The 20,481-nt window shown below is 46.5% G+C and overlaps 2 protein-coding genes across 3 annotated transcripts; one reads left to right on the top strand and one right to left on the bottom strand.

The window, feature by feature from the left end:
- Window positions 1–1,247: 1,247 nt before the first annotated feature.
- LOC121307139 (MYG1 exonuclease-like) lies at window positions 1,248–10,357 on the bottom strand. The gene is made up of 7 exons (XM_041239269.1): window positions 10,035–10,357; window positions 8,994–9,106; window positions 8,262–8,421; window positions 7,453–7,602; window positions 6,432–6,554; window positions 5,171–5,352; window positions 1,248–1,527 (listed from the first exon to the last, which is right to left on the bottom strand). The coding sequence occupies exons 1-7, from the start codon at window positions 10,311–10,313 to the stop codon at window positions 1,341–1,343; spliced, it is 1,194 nt and encodes a 397-aa protein (XP_041095203.1). The 5' UTR covers window positions 10,314–10,357; the 3' UTR covers window positions 1,248–1,340.
- Window positions 9,371–14,162, top strand: LOC121307141 (pro-FMRFamide-related neuropeptide FF-like). Of its 2 annotated transcripts, none has more exons than XM_041239273.1 (4): window positions 9,371–9,785; window positions 10,726–10,815; window positions 13,399–13,514; window positions 13,940–14,162. In XM_041239273.1, the coding sequence occupies exons 1-4, from the start codon at window positions 9,735–9,737 to the stop codon at window positions 14,058–14,060; spliced, it is 378 nt and encodes a 125-aa protein (XP_041095207.1). In that variant the 5' UTR covers window positions 9,371–9,734; the 3' UTR covers window positions 14,061–14,162. The 2 variants fall into 2 exon arrangements, with proteins under 2 accessions (XP_041095207.1, XP_041095206.1); XM_041239272.1 differs by having other exon boundaries at window positions 9,375–9,785; window positions 10,726–12,992.
- Window positions 14,163–20,481: the final 6,319 nt, after the last annotated feature.

Consider the following 20,481-nt stretch of genomic DNA (forward strand, 5'->3'; position numbering starts at 1 on the left):
AGAGACAGCTACTGACATCTTCGAGTTCGAGTACGCTAATTGCCATATATATATATATATAATAAAAACATCAGCAATACAAAATGTTAATAATAATAATAATAATAACATTAGACAAAACACAGATGAGGAAAGCAGTCCACTTTGTCGTTTCTTACAGAGCTGCAGTATAACAGCTCGGGAGTTTTTTTTATTTTATTTTTTATAACCTCCCCCTGCTGCAAGTGATCTCAGGAAAGACTCCCCGGGTATTGCATAATATTAAAACCAAACAGTACAGCAACATACGCGTTACCCATTCTGAATGTGTGAATGAATAGAACATAATACAATGCATTATAATATAATATAGCACAGTATTTAAAACTAGTCCGATTTGCCTCTCAAAAATCCCTTTCTTACTAATCCTCTGATGAAACAAAATGTACTCTAATATATTATTATTATTATTATTATTATTATTATTATTTAATCGTCCTTGGTTTTAAAATCGAGAAATTGAAGGGATTGGGCAGACCTGTGCAGTTTTAGTTGATTCAGCCAGACGTGCATTGGTGTTTTTGAAAGCTGTTTAAATCTTACCAGAATGAGTGACGAGTACAAGTACTTTTGGTTTATTCTTCAATCTCAGCATGACTCTAATTACCTTCCACGACGCTACCCTCCCATTCCACGCAATCATTACTGCAGCTGAATTAAGTGGCTGGAGCTGTCCTGAAGGCTCTTTCAGTGAAAAGCTGCACTCATTTATTTTTCTCAATCAAGCCCACACAGCAGATTTTTCAGCCAAGCGTAGAGAGCGGGTGTGATCAGTCATACAGGATGTATAAAAGCCGTGTTATTATCTCTCTCTCTCTCTCACACACACACACACTCAAATTTTACAGAAATAATCCCGTCTGTGTTAAGTCCCCATGCTAGCGGGTAACGGAGGTTTTAGGCACATGATCATTCATTAGGATAAACGCTCCGCAAATCCGTGGTACTGCACCAGCCGTTTATTGGGGTCAAACTCTTCGCAGAAATCAGCCGAGGGTCGTTGGTGTTGACAGGGCTAATTTTCTGCGTGGAACGAGGGAAGAGGAAATGACAGCTGCTTGGGTTCGCGCTGATTGCTGATTTTCTGCTGAGAACAGCAACTAGAAAGATAATTGCAATTCAATTCTGGAGTGTAATTTTTGTAAGAAAAAAGAAAGGTTTGTGTTAACACTGGCACTACTACAAAAAACAACAATTAAACCAACATATATATTTGTAGTTATTTATTACAAAAACCCAGCATGCAGCTCGTTGCTCTTCGATTGGCGCTGGCGCCGTTGTTCGGTCCAGTGTGGTTCAGGTTAGTTACCGTTGGCGGAGGACTTGGCTGCCCCCTCCAGGGTGTGGCGTGCCATGGCCAGCGCCCCCTCCCTGGTCCGGTTGCCCCCGATGAAGCCGCTGGCATGAACGAAAATGCAGTCCGGGATGCCGCTGAGTGCGGAGAGGGCATCGTCGCGCACCCCACGCCACGCCTCCGGGAGAGACAGCCTGCACACAAACACACACACACTTAGGAGAGCAAACCCCAGTGCTGCAGTCAAGTAGGAACACACAGAATGGGCAAGCTCAGTCACATGACTCGCCTCTGACCCGCCCACTAGTCTTTAGGAAAAGACCATTAGCAACTTCTAGAAGTTACTTCTTAAGGCTAAAAACATTGAGTGTTCAAAGCCGTGGGAAAAAAGATAAAAACTAGTTTTAGTAACATTTCTTTTTTTGCACTAAATAAATGGTGTTTTTCTTTCTAGAAATTCGCTACGCTGTTGAGATTACTGCTTCTGGGCAATGCCATGAGTGATTGGACTAGCGTCTGCAAGCAAGCATATAATAATAACTGCAGCTTCACAGCAGAACACAAAGGACTTCAGACTGTAAGCTCCCAGTAGGAAGCAACACTAACAAGTTAACCCAATTGGCTAACTGCTCTGGTGTAAATTCGACAAACACACTGCAGCTTTAGTCTTGCTAGGCTCTTTTTTGCAAACTATTTTTAAAACCCTTGTATCTAATGTATAATCAGATTCTGCCCATTCATGTTTTGTATATTCAGAAAATGCTGGAAGAGACCGAAGCCGGATTAGAAACAGATTGCACTGACCGACTACGCCACCCTGTAATAAAATTCCAGGTTTCTTAAACACCCTGTCTGGGATCACAAAAAAAAAAAAACAGCTTCTAAATAATCAATTCTATTCCTGTCACAATGCAGGTTTAAAATCTCCAATGCCCGAGTCATAACATCACACAGTGCAGAGCATCCCTCCCCGCCTGCCGCTGTGGGGCTGGAATAGATTGCATGCAATGTTTAGTCTTGCAGAACATCGATTTATTCATGTTTGGAAATAAAAGGCTGGTTTGATGGTTTTAAAAGTCATCTTTTCAACCCTGGAATCGGTCTACAGGCAGACAAAGGCACTGAAATTCCTTTTGATCGAGTCAGAAAATGCCAGCGGAGAGGAAAATGTCACTCTGTCATTTCTAATGCGTTTCACTGCAGCAAGAAATGGCTCCTATTCTTGAATAATTAGTACCTTGAAACTTGTAAAGACCACGCTGTAGATTCACTCTCCCCTGTGCTGCCGGCATTCGGACCCCAGCTGAAATCCCTTTGCTGCATAGAAGACTTTTAAAAGGGGTCAGGCAGGATCCTAATTCTTGCTGCACAGGGAATGCATTTACAGTTTTGAAAAGGAAAAAACCTCAAAAAAAAAACAACTCAATTCATTTTAGGGGATAGAAAACAGAAAGGCGACGGTCGAAACTCAATCTGCAAATGTCTCTCCTGAAACCTCGGTCTTATTTTATAGCCAAGTATTACTGATCCACACAAATATACAAAAGGGGGGAATATGAGACCGGATAGCGTCTGCATGCTCAGGCTTGCAGACAGCAAGCTGACATTGTTTCACAGCTTGTATGTGCCTTTCTGGACGGAGATGTAACGAGATAGGTTTGTTAAAACACCTCAGCTTGACAAGAGCTGGGCGCCTTTTCAAACAGTGTTCAATACTGTGCAGCCAAACCTCATCATTTACAATCCTGAGAGAGAAATAGAGACAGAGAGAGAGAACTAGCTCTGGTAACACTGAAGAGATGGCTGTGTTTTTTGGGGGAGGAAATTTAATTACATTTTTTAAAATCAATTATGCGCACTTAGGGAAGCAGTGACCTTGATGCAGGAGCGTCACTAACTTTAGACGCTCAAAATCTGAAGATTTACAGGGACATGGACAGGAAACAAAGCCGAGACTGTCAATTGCAACACAAAATAAAGTGATTAGGCTCGTTCGTCTCTGGTCTCTTCATATTAGACTCAGTTCTTTCGCAGTATTAGATTCAGACTCCCTTTGGAGCTAAGGAATGCCCATACCAAGTTCAGGCACAATTATATGAACAGCTGGTAAACATGCAAGTGTGACACACACACACAAGCACTATATTTTTGCCCAGGCTAGATGCAAAATAGACAAACTTCTGAATTCACAAGAGCCGAGACCTGCAGTTTAAAATAAAATCCAACTCCACTAGTAAGACAGACGTATCGACCAGGATCCTCAAAGTATTTCTGCTGCCCTTCGCTCGATTAGAAAACTGCCCACAGATGCATTCATCAATGCTTCACTGTCAAGAGTGCTTAAACCCAGTGGCTGGGATTGCAGCGATGTGCATCGCATCTCTCTGCTGCGGTCACCGGCTCACAAACCACGTCTTAACCAGCAGCGAGCGTGTGGGTCGAGGAGGCCCAGGCAGGGTGCAGTCTGCACTGCGGAGGAGCTCGGACTGTTTTTGTAGGGAGGGGGGTTTGAAAGTGGTCGGCGCTCTTTTAAAGCAGTGATCATATTAGCAATGCTGATGGGAGGTATGCTTTTAAAAAGCTTTTTTAAAGGGACGGCACTAATGATGTTGCTAGCGCCAATAAGAGGTTAAGACCTTTTACATTTTAAAAGCTCTGGTTTGCACTGTAAAAAGAGGAGTGAGGAAGCTCCTTCTAGCTGAAATATGATTCGATTTTAAAAGGGCTTGGTTACGCCTGTTAAATCTCCCTGAAAAAAACAAACAGCAGCACAACTAAACAACCCCCCCCCCCAGATGAAGCGATTCATCAAATCCCTTTGGAAGGAGGAGGAGGACGAGGCAGGCAGGCAGGCAGGCAAGTGGGTTTCCATAGAGAAGTCGTGGATTGGTGCCACCTCTCCTGTCTGCCTCCTGGGGCACACAGAGACTAATTACCCTTGTCAAGCTCCTGCAGAGTGAGAACCGGCAGAGGTAAGTGTGTTTAACCTCTCTCTCAGCAGAGCTCTATAAAATCAGTGCAAGATTGCACTCGTCTGCCAGAGTGCCCCAAGCCGAATCCTGTCCCCGCAGGGACCCCAGTTCAACAGCGGGCAGGGTTAATCTAGAGCTCAGTGTGGACAGCACAGCAGCCAAGGGAAGATCCTTGTTATTGATTGGGTCTGCTAATAGGACAGACAGACAGGCAAGGGAGAGAGAGAGAGAGCACCTGTTTTAATTTAATCTAAAAGTTAACACACCGAAATTCCCCCCTGGTAAACAATCAACTGAAACATACCCTCAAGCAGCAGAGTGTCGCCATTGAGGTGTTTACCATCGTGATTGTGTTTCAAGCCGCACAGCAGAAACAATTTAAAAAAATCAAAACACGCTGTTAATAAAACCTTACACTGATTGACAGAACGACAAACCCTGTTCCATGAACTCAATCAGAAGGGTATTGAACTGACCTTACACTGCATGCAGTCTATTGCACAAACACTACCTCTGTAACAGACAAGCATATCTTGGGCAATGGTGAAGCTATTAAGAGCAGTATAGGATATCTGAATCCAGGCTATTAGGAAGGGATTGAAATAAGACTCTTATTGCACTGCAGTACGCTCCATTCCTGGTTTTACTAGCTGTTTAATAGAGCACTCCTGAGCTTGTTACCTATGGGGCAAACCAAGCACATATTAAAATCTGGAGTAGGTAAAACTGCTATGCAATAGGAGTCTTATTTCTGTGATGTTTACACTGTATAATCTGACTGTGGAGTAGGGGAGTGGCAGCGATGACGGAACACATTCTCACGGTGAGCTGATCTGTGGTTCTGGTCCTCTCTTGCAATCCTGACCTGTTCTGGAAGGTGTTGGGCCCGGCTGGCACGCACTGCACCCTCCACTGCCCGCTCTGGTCGGGGTACAGAACAAACTTGATGGTGGGATCGATGCCCAGCTCCTTCTCCAGGTTGAAGAGATGCTCTTTCCACGGACAGCCCCCCTGAGCGAACACCACCACCTCGCCCCCCGCGTCCACCTGAAAAACACACGAGGGTGAGGTTCGATGACTTGCTCAGGGTCGCACACAGTGGCTGGGACTGAGCCTGGAACCTCCTGGTAACAAAGCCCCTTTCTCTAACCACCGGACCACCGAGCCTCCTAGATCTGAAGTATTGGAACGCCGATCGGAACACTTATTTAATTCTCTAATCGGGGGCTGTTTCACTGAATGCTATTCAGGGAAGAGCTTTGCTTGTGTTTGTGTCCACAGTGGCAGTCGAAGCACTGCTACCGTCGTCCTGCTCAGCATTCAGCCTTCTTAAAGCAGCAGTTTGTAACCGCAGAAGTTCCTGTGCTCTTGTCATTGCACCGAGAGGATGGCTGACTGAATCAGACAGGTGTGCAGGAGACGGGAGTCATGTGACCGCGCTTGCCTAGTCGAGTTCCAGCTCCACCACAACATGCCTAGGGTCTGAAGTCAGACTCCCGCTGCAGAGCAGTTTGATCCATTCCTGGTTTTACTGGGAGTCTAACGAGACTCACCTGAGCTTGTTACCGCTGGCCAGGTCAAGCGCATATTAAACCTGGCATGGGCGACACAGCTAAGCAACAGGGAGTCTTATTTCCATCCCTGCACTGGAGACAATGCAGAAACCACGCTCAGTTTGTGGCTTGGCTATTCTGCAGGGCAGTGAAGGTCGCTCATGCTATTAAGTCGGAGTCTGTTTTAATTTTTTGCAGAATATTCCTCCCAGCACTCTGCGTGATCGTGTACCTTGCATTTTATAAGGTCGTTGCAGTCAATTATCAATGATCACAGCTGTCTCATACTAAATTATTCACTAAAGATAGACTCACTAGACAGGACACACTGAGTTGTGAAGAACACAGACAGCCTGTTCCAGACCCCTACAGAACGAACAGAGTGTGACAGGTCTGGATTTATATTGTTGGCTACTTTAATATTGCATTATTGCTCGGAGCGATGCAGCGGTCGTTTACAGCTGTGGCCAAAAGTTCTGCATTGCCTCGAGTGGATATGTTCAATATCTTAACAGCAGGCTTCATTCGACTGTGTGAAAGCTTGGGCCACGTGAGCTGCACCATAGCCTTCACCTTGTTCCGGGTTCGAATGGCTTCCTCGACCAGGGAGCGAGCTGGAAGCCAGGACCTGTGGTAGAAATCCAGCCGCTCCAAGAACTCCGCCCCCACCATCTCCATGGCCTTGTGGAAACCATCCTGAAAGAGAGCAGAGGTCAGTGCTACTGCCAGGCTGGGAATAACAAACACTGCACTTCTGTTTCCTGTGTACGTTACACCAGGGAGGGAAACAAGACTCCCGTCGCACAGCAGTGTGATCCATTCTCCTGGTTTTGCTAGGAGTTTAATAAGACACACCTGGGCTTGTTACCTATACACTGCGGCTAACCAAGCTGGTAGTAAAACCTGGAATGGGTGACACTGCTATGCAATGGGAGTCTTCCACCCTTCCCTGTACTCTAACCTTGAGATGCTGCTTAGTATGGGTGATCCGAGATGCTGCCAACATTTTATACTGTTTAGGAAATTAAACAATCTTTTTTTTTTTTTCTCAAGTCAATTTTCGATTAGTCCTTGTGAATAACAACGCTTTTTAATCCTATTGCACCTCAGACCATGAAGGAGACAGATGAGAAGAGACAGGGAGGGGCAGGGGGGGCGACTCAGGAGAGCACAAAGGGGTCCTCATTAGCATGGTGCTGACACATCCGTTTAGCCTCAACACAGGGAAACGCGGCGCTGAATAAAATATCACTCTGAACCCACAGCTGCCACAAGGAAGCTGCAGTCCCTCGATTATTTCATTTGCATTTTTGTTGTTTTTTTTTTTAATCTCCCGTTGCGTGGCCGTTTGAGCGATTCCAGTTTGCGGTCATGAACTTAATTACATGCACCACTCACCTTTTGCACTGCGATAAATTCAAGCTCACTGTGAAACCGGCTATGGAAATATTGGTTTAAGTAAGGTTTGTACAAATAGCTCCACTCAAAACTCCTGGCTGCCACAGTACTATAAGAGGTATACATTATGAGTTCTCAGACATGAAAACTCCCACCTCTTGTTTCTGTGGACAGTGTGGGTGTCAGCGCCGCTCACCTGCGTGTCCTGGTCCTTGTCGTTCCAGCGAGGGTTCAGGTGTCCCACACGGGAACTGAGGTTACTGGTCACGGTGTAGCGCGGCTCCTCATCCCACTGCGAGATCCCGTTATCAATGGCGTCTATCTCCTCCACGAAGTTCTCATAGACCTGCAGACAGAGTCAGGAACATCAGCTCTGTGGTCTGGGGTAGAGAACTGAAGCACTGAGAACTGAAGCACTGCAGAGCGCTCTAGCAGTATAGGAAAGAGAACTCCACTCTCCATGCTGCAGAGCGCTCTAGCAGTATAGGAAAGAGAACTCCACTTTCAACGCTGCACAGCGCTCTAGCAGTATAGGAAAGAGAACTCCACTCTCCACGCTGCAGAGCGCTCTAGCAGTATAGGAAAGAGAACTCCACTCTCCACGCTGCAGAGCGCTCTAGCGGTATAGGAAAGAGAACTCCACTCTCCACACTGCAGAGCGCTCTAGCAGTATAGGAAAGAGAACTCCACTCTCAACACTGCAGAGCGCTCTAGCAGTATAGGAAAGAGAGAGCAGCTCTGCAGAGCTCAGTATAGGAAAGAGACTCCACTCCACTGCAGAGCGCTCTAGCAGTATAGGAAAGAGAACTCCACTCTGCAGAGCGCTCTAGCAGTATAGGAAAGAGAACTCCACTCTCACACAGCGCTCTGCAGAGCGCTCTAGCAGTATAGGAAAGAGAACTCCACTCTCCACACTGCAGACCGTTACTATATCAAAGATAAATTTTTGAGTGAGCGATCCTAAGGCAGTCTTCCGATGCCCAGCCCCACTGCCTCCCAGCTCACCTTGTCATACAGCACCTGTACCTCCGGGTCCCCCTCCTCTCTCTCCAGTATCTGTGCGAGGATGCGCTGGCCAAAGTGCAGGTAGACCAGCCCGGCACTGCTCAGCTTCGTAACCCAGCGCTTCTCGGGCAACAGGCTGTGGAACGTCTCGCTGAACGACCTGAGAGGAGAGGAAGGGGTTAACAGCGAGCAAGGGGGTGAGGGACTGCCCTGGCTTTTCAGACTGTCACTGTGAGAGTGTAACCCTCTAAGTGGCTAGCCAGTCAAATAAATTGGTCTTGCTGGAGACTTCATGGGAAATGGCAGACATGCGATTGGCTATTAAAACCCTCTACACATGCAGTACCGTTTCCCTACCAAAAAAATGATTTACTTTCAATTTTATTTCCCTTCTTCAGATCCATTTTACAGAGTTGCGGGTGATTTATGATTGTAATTATCTATAAATAAATAAATATCCAAGTTATTTAATGCATCTATAAAATCAAGTCGCTATCTCATATATATATATGGGGTGCTCTGATGCAGAAGCAGTGGGGTGTTTTGATGCAGAAGCAGTGGGGTGCTCTGATGCAGAAGCAGTGGGGTGCTCTAACACATGTGCACTCTGCTATACGTATCTATCTATGAGAGCTGATAGAAGTTCTGGGTGGGAGAGGGGAGGAGGAGGAAAGGGAGGGTTGGTTAAATACAGAAGCCCAGGCTCTGAGGTGCTTCTTCAGTCTCTCTCACCTCTGATGGTGGTCATATCGATGCCTCTTGGGGTCAAACTCCCCTCCAACATCCACCACCACGTCACACTCCGACAGCAGGGCAGGGTCCCGGGTTCGAACGATCTCCGCATCCTGGGAGAGATGGGGGGGGGGAATGGGAATCAGTGACTGCCTTTCACACCCTGGGAGAAATACCAGATTGATCAGCCTCCGGTGGAACTGTGCAGAGGCTTGGCTCAGCTGATATACATTCATTTTGTTTATGATGCATGGCTGCTAGCCTACTTGTTTTTTTCAGTTGTTCAGGAGTTTTGAGAGGAGGCACTGATCGGTTTCAATGTTTAGTGACCCGACTGGCTCTGCACACAACAAACGCTCGCTGTTCCTACTGAGAAAACACAGGAACAAGTGAGTCCTCCTCTACTGTAACTGTGCTGGCTGGCTGGATACCAGCCTCATTACTACTCCCTGTGTGTCTGTCTCCCTCTAGTGCTCCCTCTAGCTATCTCTCTTTGCATCTCTGTTGCTGCTGTGTTGGAGTGGGTATCATGCCAGCAAACCGACTCCTTACAAATCACAGCGGGTCAATCGAGAACAAAAACGGACCCCGTGGTCAACCGGTCCACTGCGATCCGTCTGGCCACTTTATTAGGAACGGTACCCACTACCGGGTCGTGCCCCTGGATATCCCAAACGTTTTCGACATGCTTCAGAAAATAATTCCCATCTGCTTTTGCGCGCCTTAACAGCGTGGTTCGAAATGTTGGTTTGGACCGGTGGTTCCCTTACAGACTCCACAAGGTGTCGGAAGGTGGGTCTTGTTTTCACACTGTTTGGGGAGAGGCGTCGGACTGACCGGTCACTGTTCGAAGCCACAGCGGTCTGTCTTAAAATGTCTACAGCAACACTGCCGGAGATTTTCAGCTGTGGACCGCGTTATTGCAAAGCATGCCCCTCGCATGTCGTGCTATTACCGCAGCTTAATAAACCTGGCGTGCTAATCGCTGCCCTTGTTTGCTGCACTTTGCTCTCCGCTACATAAACACCGGACTCCACCTACCTTATACCCCGGCAGCTGTCGGAGCAAGAAGCACGCTAGCACCTCGTCGCAATGAAAGGTCCCGTCGTGGGTCCCAATCTTAATAACAGCCGGCATCTTCAGCCCGCAGACACGCTTCGCTGCTGGGGGGGGCATGCGGGTGCAACCGCGGCTTAAGGCGGCGCTGGCTCCGGTTTTAACGGTGCAGGAATGGGCAAGGGGAGGGGGTCGGTCACCGGTCCCGCGGAGAGCGTACGAAGCGGGGCCGAGAACACGCAGGGTGCGGGGAAAGAGAAGCATGCGGAACCGAAAGACACACGCCCCGGTTGCTGCGCGTATTTATTCCGGTTCGAGTGTTTCCACCCGGACAGTATTAACGGAAGAGCGTTTTGTATCGCTGTTTTACTCTGCAAAGTTGCTTTTTGGTTGAAAAAAATAAAAATAAAATCCGGACACAATTCAGGAAATTGCTTTACATGACTTGAGCGACCGTGAACAAAGAAATAAACGAGCGCAAAATATGAGGAAAAGCGACTGGGCAAAATTATAAGCGACTGCCTGCACGGACAAGCCCAATTCCGCGGGTTTTAAGCGGAACTGCTAGTAACCGCACTGCAAGCTGTGAGCTGACCACCGAGACCTCCGGTGTGCAACACATGCGTTATTGCGTTCAATGTTATTATTATTATTATTTATCTATTTATTTATTTAGCACCGCGGCTCCCAACCAAGCAGAGAATGGACGGTGGAAGGCCAGTCGAGGAGGAGCGGAGAGGGTGTAAGGAGACGCGAGGGATTGGAGGTAGGAGGAGGCAGTGTTGGGGAAGAAGAGTTAACTAAAGCCAACCATTGTGAGTAGAATTTGAAGTTTGCAAACCGTGGGTATTTATTTTCCCCGCGTTTGTTGCGACTGACCGTGTGATGCTCTCTTGAATTGCAGTTCTATTTCCTCGCCACTGGGTGGCAGCATTGCTCCGAGCCTGCACTGAGCAGAGCATATTTGTAAAAATCTGACATAGAAAAGTGGATTCTGACATTTTTCATAATATGTACATTCACGGCACGTGTTTTTATACGGGCACACATACAGCACATTCAACACTGCATTGTCGATGTTTGATTCGCAAGACCGAGGTCCTATTGGAAGTGACTCTGCAGCAGCAGTCGTGGTGCATAGATCTGCCCTACAAGCCAGCCATCGGATCTATGCAAATTATGTATTGCGTTTCTCCTTTTTGATTCGTTAATTGTGTGCGCCAATTGGGAGCAAGTAATTACAATCGCATGTTTTTATCCAATCGGAGTTTTTGTTGACGGTGTACAAATGTTGTATACAAGTATTGCTTTGACACATCAGTTCCTTGTAATCACCACCAGGTGGCAGCATTGATCTTTAACAGTGCGCATCTCTCTGGGGTCCGGTTTGGAGACGGGGTCCGGTTTAATTCTGGTGTCTCCTTGCTTATTTGGAAACTGCCTGCTTTTAAAATGTTATCAATGGTAAAACAGTTATGGAAATAATTTAAGATTGGTGCAGAAACCTGTGTGAGGCTCTTCACTGGTTGGTTGATGTTAATATATGTCGTTTTAAAGACGGCAGGTTTCATTCAGAACAGCATAATATATTTATTTTTATATTTCCACGGGCCAACATGTAAAACTAAAATATCCACAGAAACGCCCGGATGTTCTAGTTGCACCCCTTTCATTGGAAGACTCGTGGTAATTCCAGTGGATGAGACTACACCAGTTAGGGTAAAAACTGCTGGAAATTTACACTGACCATCTTTTACAAAAAAAACCCATTCCAGTTCACACACATTGCCTTACTGCAAGCACACCTTGCTGTGAACATGCACATCAAGTTAACCATCCAGTGGTAACATGTATTTAATCGTGGTTATATCGAGCCCTTCTAAATGTATTTATTGAGGAAGAAGTTGTGTTTTTTTGGGTATTTTTATTATAAATTGAATCATGTTCTCAGTAGGTGAACATAATTTGCTACATTATTTTTTCTTAGCTGTGAAATGTTGTTCTAGATGAAAGTTTGTTTTAATCGGTTGCTTTTTAAAATCTATAAGAAGTAACGGCACAGAAGTATTTGTGTTGTGTAAATGTGGGCAGTGGAATCACTAACACACCCTCCTGTGCATTTCTGGATGGATTTCAGTTTTATTAATGCTGCATAATAAAACATAGCAAACGCTAAGACTGCGTTATCATTGTAAGATGCCTCCTTTATTGACCTGTCTTAAAATGCAGCATGTCTTGATAAATGGGGGCAGGTTTGAAGAGTGGAGATTACTGCAGTAAATCAGACACCTTCCCTAGACATGGCAAAGGGGATTAACGACTCGGCACGCCTCTGTTTATAAGTGAAGGAAAATAAAATCAGATTATGGGTCTCGTGATTATCGTGCTGTGTGGGAGTTTAAAGAAGTGACAAACAGCACTTCGTTATGATGGCGTTATGTTGAAAATGAATCTGTTTAATAATCCTGGAAGCGCTCCGGGGAGAGGGAGTCAGCGATGATGTAGAGCCCCCCTCGGCCATCTCCATCCCCTGGTCCCTGCTAAATGGCTTTCAAAATCGGTTAAGCCTTCAAAGCTGCTGGCCCCCGGCCTCCCATTAGCACTTAAAGGGGCTCTGAAGTGCATTTACAAACTTTATCGTAATCCCCTTGCGTCTTGAGACTCGGGCACAGAGAACCGGTCCGTGATATAAAAAGAGGAGTCGTGTGACTGGACCCGGAGTCCAGCGAGAGCGCAGAGAAGAGCGAGCGAACAGCAACACGATCAAAAACCAGTTTGATTGCGACCATGGAGAGCAGACTGCTGCTGACGACCCTGGCCCTGGCCCTGGTGGTAGCTTGGGTCGACCCCTGCCAGTCCCTGGACGAGGGCTCAGAGCCTCTGGAAACTTTCCAGATCGACCAGCAGGACCGGACCTTCGCCCAATGGCTGCTGGAAGCCTTGGTAAGAGAAGCTTTATTGCTTGTGTGTGTGTTGTGACCTTTTTGAATATTTTTGCAAGCTTGTTTTTGAGCCCTGCTTTTGATTTGTTTCTTGCCATTGTTTCTTTCTATGAAAGTCTGTGTTGCATTAATGCTGGAATTCGTACTGGAAACAGACGTTACATCCTAGCTCCAAACACACTACGCGTAGTTCGGTGGGAGATTTGCTTCGCTTGAATCAGGAGTTCATAGTGACGGGTCGATTTATATACTCGAGTAATATAAAGTCTTAATATAACTCGTGACGCCGCGAGCGACGAGCGTGTCTGATTTGCTTCTGGGTTGGTTCTTCTCCTTCATTTTGATGCGTCGGTAAAGATCTTCACTGCATGTCAATGGAAGCCCTTGTGCTGTTTTTCTTTGCTCAGGACAGCGAGGGGCATCCCTCCCCGGGGGCTGAGCGGTTGACTGCTGTGCTGCGCTCCCTGATTCACGGACCCCAGCGCTCTGGCAGGAGCCCTTCAGCCCTCCACCAGCCTCAGAGGTGAGCTGAGTCCTGCATGCTGTGTGCATCTTAGAGCTGTGGGGGAGTGTGATATATGGGGCTTCTCTGGATTGGAAGACTGGGATCAGGAGAGAGGTTCAGTGGTTCGAGTAAAGGGCTTGTTACCAGGAGGTTCAGCTGTGTGTGACCCTGAGCAAGTCACTTAACCTCCTTGTGCTCCGTCTTTCGGTTGAGATGCAAGAGAAACGAGGTCCTATTGGAAGCGACTCAGCAGCAGTTGATGTGTAGATCACCCCCCTAGTCTCCAAGTTGGATGAAAGCCTCTTCTAAGTGATTACTATTTGAATAATATGGGCTGGGTGGTGTGCCCCCAGTGGTCATTTAAGATCACACTCCTGCATGCGAAGGCTCTGGTTAATCCTGTCTGCAGTGTAATACTAAACTTTTGTTTTTTGTGTGGCAAGGTTTGGCCGGGATGCCAGGGGAGCTGTGGGTGGCGAGGAGCTGGTAGAGTCTCGCGGCAGGGAGGCCATCCCGGCACAGTTCTGGAGCCTGGCGGTGCCACAGAGATTCGGAAAGAAGTAAACCCAAACAGGCACCAATCCGGGATACTTGGCAAAACAGAAATTCAGTTCATTCCCAAACACCCTGCTCAACACGCTGTAACCAATAAAACTCCTCGGCTGACCCCTGTGTGTGTGTGTGTTTTGTTTGTTGTTACTCCTGTAGGGACAGTACCTGCAAACCAGTCTTCAAAGGGGAGTCCGACACCAATGAAGAGCGGTCTGCGGGGTTGCTATAGAAACGGCACGGGGTTCTGAATGGAACGTGGAATGATGGGTAACGGAGCTGCCTGTTTTGTGTTCCATTTCAGACACATGTATGTAGGGGGCGTTGTGGTCAGCTGTGCTCATTTTTACATGTTAATGTTTAAAAGGACATGTAGAACCTCGGTACCCTTAATACACAGGTAGCGCCACCTGTTGGACCTGCAACAAAAAAACACTTGGGGCCCGTTAACCGCTTTAGGGCGGGGCGAAGCTGTTCTGTTGTTGGTGAATGGGTTCTAACAGTGAGCTGGAACCCCAGGGGTGAGTTGAGTGGAATCCAGGGTGTTTGTGAGGATCATGCCTGTAATTGGACGCCACTGGTTCCTCCCTGCTGGAGGGAAGGTGCTGTTGGTGTGGAGAGAACTCCTGTGAGAGGAAATGCTCCTGCCAGAGTTTGTGTGTGTGGAATGAACTTCAGTGGGTTTGTAGGTGCCTGCATGGGTTCACTTCCGAGAGAAATCGACTGTGATTTAATTAAGAGAATCGTCAAAGTTTTTAATCGACTGCTGTGCTGATCTGACGAGTCCTTTTAGTTTCACAAACTGTCCTGAATTACTTCATTTTTTGTTAGCAGGTTGAATTTGTAATTGCTGTTTCCCGTCGTTCCTTCAGAACGCGCTCTGTGGGGTTCTAGGAAACTGTCTCGTGATACTCCCGTGTGTTAAACATGATGACTTGCATTGGCAGATCCATTTTCTCCCAGCAGAGAGATTGCGTGCTGGTTGTTATGGCGACGTCTGTAAAGAGAGAGAGAAAGAGCAGGCTACCTCATCAGCGCTGATTTAAGGGAATTTCAGCAAATTCTCATTAGAAAATGGAACAGAGATGCTCTTTAAATCTGGGGAAGGGGGGATAACGCTCTTATTAGGTATTGCAGGCTTTAATCCCCCAAAAAATCCCACTTAAATAATTTAATACAAACAGTTCAGTCGATCGGTCAGTGGAACGGTGTGCTGAAATACCGTGTGGGAGACGGGTCTCTAGAACATGCGTGTAGGTCTGTGGTGACAGAGATGTATTGTTTTGTAAGAAGGACGATGGCACAAACACGTTCAGGCTTGTGTTGAAACCCCAGCTGGATAAGCAAGAAGGGAAGCTGCTGGAAAATATACAAGAACATCCAAACGCAGTGGATTTCTACCCCTCATGGACCCGCTGTCGCGTTAAGAGGTGATAGGCTGGTCAAACTGAATCAAACGGAGAGTGCAAACCGCTTCCTTTTGGTGCTGTCTGTAATGGCTCCAATGGAAGAAACAAACAATAAAATCAGAACAAAATCAGCCAGAACCCCACTTCTGTGTGGAGGCAGGTGATTGAATTAAAGCTCTTTGGAGAGTCATGGGAGCTGGTTTCAAAAGCTCCGGATCCCTTCTCTCTCCTGCATGGTGACGCTCCCTAATAATGTAAGAGCTTGCCAGCTCCGAGGGGCTGCCTGTGTGAATATGCTCCAGTTTCCTCCTTCTCCCTGGCTTTATCATTTTAATTGGGGGAGGGAAAACCCCTTGTTACCAGTATTCATTGCTGCAGTGCAGATAATGCTGCAGCTGCCTGGGTAAATGCGAATGAGATGAGAAATCTGGTCCCTGGCTTCAATGTGTTCTCCAGCTGCAGAGCAGGGAGGGGGAGGGATTGCTGGTGCTGTCTGAAAGTCATTTTTCTCCTGTGGATGATTCTCAGAGTAGCTCATTTGAATTTCATCAGTACAGGGGAGGTGTTTCTGCCAGCTTTGCTGGCGAGCGGAAAGCAAAACAGTTTTTCCTGGAACGATTGGAGGCTTTTTTTTTTTTTCAATGCGATGTACTAGACAAGGCTGCGAGTTAAAACCTGGTGACAGACCACACTGGCAGGAGTCCCTGAGAGATGTGCAGGAATCAGTGATCACTTCACAGAGTCACAGATGTCATGGCATCATACCAAGATATCCCATGAAATAAGTTTAAAAAAAAAAAAATCATTTATTCTGATCTAGATATTTCACAAGCTGAACGCATGAGGAGCAGTTTTCATCTTGTCATCTTGGCATGCAGAGTTTCTTGTGTCCAGCTCTGGAGCTCTCCTGCTGGAGCTCATGCTGTAGAACACTGAGAATTTGGAAAGTCAAATTCCAATTCCTTCCGAAGCCTTGTGACCTGTCCCAGGGCGGGGTCCCTGGTTCTCTAAACCAGTCTGCCTTGGTCGTCCCATGCCGGGTTATTAATTAAATATCGGGGGGGGGGGGGCGATCCCTTCAAAGGAAAGCTCTTTCATTAGAGGGATGGCTGACTCTGGGGAAGGCTCACATGGAAACATATTTTTACTTTTAAGAGATCCTGCATTAAAGTTTGGATCAGTTCCACGCCAGTGATCTCCGAGCGTCTCCTGCAGCAAACGAAACTCTTAAAATACACGGGATTTAAAGCAAGGTTCAACAATCTGAGCTTCTGGATATGAGGAGCAATTAAAAACAAGAATAACAACGATTACAGAAGTGCAGCTCTGGGCAGAAGTTTTGCATCAGCCTGTAGAATTGAATTTTGCTTCGTAAAGTCGAATGCAGTCTGCTGAAAAATGTTAACATATTGAATTACACACCGCTTTGTAGATTTATACTGCGCGAAAAACTGACATTTTGAAATCTGTATGAAACACTGTACGGCTTCCAGTAGACACTTGCAAGCTCATTTTGTGTCTCTTTGATTGCATGATATTAAATAAAAGATCTAAACTATGTTCAGTTTTTTTTGCTTGTTTTTTAAATGATGTCTCAATCCTAACGTCCTCGTGATGCTAAACTTTTGGCCACCGCTGAGGTCGGTGCTGAGCTTGACCACGTGATGTCACCACTTCCTTCAGGGGTGATGGTGGTCTGCTCTGCCGTAGGCTTGGATACAGAACCACTGTGACGCTAATGGAGGGTCTCAAAGCCTAGTAACTGTTCTTTTTAGACATGCTGCTGCTGTGTACTCTCGGTCTGGATCAATAATTGATTTAGTCTCTGCGACAGAGTGAGTGCGTGAAAGACGAGGGAGGGGAGGGGAGGGGAGGTCATGTAAACTGATCTCTTGTGGGGTTTTTTTTTCATTCAAATAATTCCATGTTCTCTTAATCGCTGCTGTAATGGATTAGCTGTTAGAGGAACTTGAATGCAGAACAATGCAGGGGTCCTGCTGTATGGAGAAGGTCCAGGTGATTGTTCTTAAATAAAATACATGAATCTTACTTCACACAAGAACCTCAGCGAAGGGAAGGGGGGGGGAGCACCCCCCTCCCGGCACCTTGAGCAAAGATTCTTTCAAAAGCAAAATCCTTGCCTGACGCAAGCCTTGCTGATCAATAATAAAAAAAAAGGCCTGAACTATGACACATCTGCCACAGAATGCAATGCGAGGCTGATACAGAGCTAACTGGATGCGAGAGAGGGGAGGGAAGGAGGGAGGGGGTGAATTAATCTTCCATAGTAAACGAGGCACTGACCCCTCAGATAAATACGGCAAATTGCATCAATTCTTCTTGCATCTGTTTTGAATTGTGAGGTCTCAGTTTGTAGATAAATTTTAGGGTCTCTTTTAACGGACAGTAATTTGGACACCAATTCTGTAATGTTGTACAATATTTTCCTACAACTGCAAAAGTAGGCAATGCTTTTTAGGTGTTCCAAGTACACATTAAACCATTCATATACATTATTCAATCAATATACTGCAGTATTTTCAACTATCATTCATATATATATATATATATATATATATATATATATTATATATATCATATAATATATTATATATATAATATATGCATTGATTCTTGCTTTCTATCTATATCTCTCTCTAATATATATATATGGATAGATATAGTTAGTAAGCAAGGATGAATGCAATACAACATGCAGTATAATGCATTTTACTGTTGTAAATGTACAGAATTTTTTTTCTGCTGGGTTTGCAGTATTAGATCTTCAGTTAACCAATAGAGAGGGAGTGAGAGAGGGAGGCAGAGAGAGAGAGAGAAAACGAGGGGGTGAGAGAGGGAGGCAGAGAGAGAGAGAGAAAACGAGGGGGTGGGGGTGATTGCAGGAACAACGACACAGAATCAACAGAGAGAGAGAGAGAGAGCACTGAGCAGCGTGGCTGGGAATTACCTGACTCCACTGACTGACACTGTGAAGAGAACAAAGGACTGTGGTGGTAGACAGAGAGAGGCAGGCAGGCGCTGTTCAAGCAGAGAGAGGCAGGCAGGCTCTGTTCAAGCAGAGAGAGGCAGGCAGACGCTGTGTACCACCCCAGAACAGCTGAGTTACACAAAGGACAGGAGCATCATGGAGACAGGCAGCCCGCGGAAGATCCAGTTTACTATGCCTCTGCTAGACTCGCACCTAGACCCTGACGCAGCTGAGCAGGTGAGCCCTGAGAGAGAGACAGGAGAGCGAGTGTGAGTGTGAGTGTGTGCCTGTGAGAGTGGGTTACTGAGAGAGGGAACGAGAGGGGTTTTTCTTTGAGGACATGTGTGCGGGACAGAGTATGTGCATTTCTTCCAGTGTGTAAAGCTGTACACATTAAGCGCTGATGTTTTAATCCTAGAGAATGTATTTTGTGGTGTTTTTAAAGCAGGGATTTATCATGCAGAGATATTGAAAGCTGTGTTGAATATCTGGTCCTTGGCTTCTCTGTGTGCTGAGGTTTCAGATTGCAGGCTGGCTAGTACGCTCTGGGTTCTGTAACGTTGTAACGCCGCGACGTCTGTGAAAGACGTCAGTCCCGTCAACCTGGGCTTTCTGTGTAAATCTGCAGAGTGGTCTTTCTCAGTCCGGTTAAGGTCCTGCTGACCTTGGCTAAACCTAAAACCCCAGTCCTGGGTGGATTTTCAAAGTCACTGGGACACTTTGCACAGCTGTTATGGGAAACCCGTTCAGAGCAAAGCTGAGAGCAACAGCAACCCGCTTCCAGCACCGTCACCGCAGATCATGCAGTGCTCTGCCTCTCCCCTGATTCTGTTACTGCATTACAGCTTCATATGTTTCTCCAGAAAGGGTTCTGACCTTGAGAGGACATTAAAAAAACTGCAGAATGCATCCTCAACTCAAGGGCAAGCCGCACCAGTGCATCCTCAACACAAGAGCAAGCCGCACCAGTGCGTCGTCAACACAAGAGCAAGCCGCACCAGTGCATCGTCAACACAAGAGCAAGCCACACCAGTGCATCCTCAACACAAGAGCAAGCCGCACCAGTGCATCCTCAACACAAGAGCAAGCCACACCAGTGCATCCCGCACCAGTGCATCCTCAACACAAGAGCAAGCCGCACCAGTGCATCCTCAACACAAGAGCAAGCCACACCAATGCATCCTCAACACAAGAGCAAGCCGCACCAGTGCATCGTCAACACAAGGACCTGCGAGGATCCAACAACATTTGATACACGCAACCTGAGGCTTACATTACAGACACCTAGCATGCAATCAGGACCAATATGCTAAACTGTACACGCTTACAGTCTAAAACAACCAGTTTGAAACCATGCCTGTGGAAACAGGATGCTGACCGGGTCTGAGAGGCTTGTGCTTATCACTGCAAAGCTCTGGGAATTCCTGTGCAAGGATAGTATCCGTCAGGACCGAAAGAAATTCCGAAATGGGTAAGGTGACCTTCAGGTTTGTGGACTTTCTTTATTTGCTGTAGCTAGGCGCGAGGAGGCTTAACAAGGAGGGGGTCGGGGTTAGCTTCTTAAAACAAGCGCCAAATCCTCCTTTTAATTAGATTTCCTTCTCCTTGTTACATAAAACCGGTCGATATTTTAATTGCATTTCTACATACTGTAGCGTAGCATTCTGCGGCCGCGAACGTGTACATTGTGAACCAAACCCAAAGATCCCTTTCCTCCGAATAAACTCAACGTGATCAGCATGGACAAATGGCAGTGGTGTTGCCTATCATTTCTTCTTTGATTTTCAGCAGGGTTACAGATTGCTGTTGCCAGTTTAACCAACTGATGCATGTAATAAAACCGTTTAAGACAGGAAAGTATTGAAGTATACATCGCTGTAGTTTCATTTGTAGCTGGTAGGGGCTGTTTGAAGTGTTTATCCATGTACCCCCTGCTCTGGCGGGATTACTCCTTGGTGTATTTTGGGAGACTAAAATAAAGTTGCTAGCAGTACCAGTCTGAAAGGAAGGGCTATTTGACTCTCCCTGTAGGTGGGAT

This window comes from Polyodon spathula, chromosome 53, assembly GCF_017654505.1.
Source record: "Polyodon spathula isolate WHYD16114869_AA chromosome 53, ASM1765450v1, whole genome shotgun sequence".
Lineage (NCBI taxonomy): Eukaryota > Metazoa > Chordata > Actinopteri > Acipenseriformes > Polyodontidae > Polyodon > Polyodon spathula.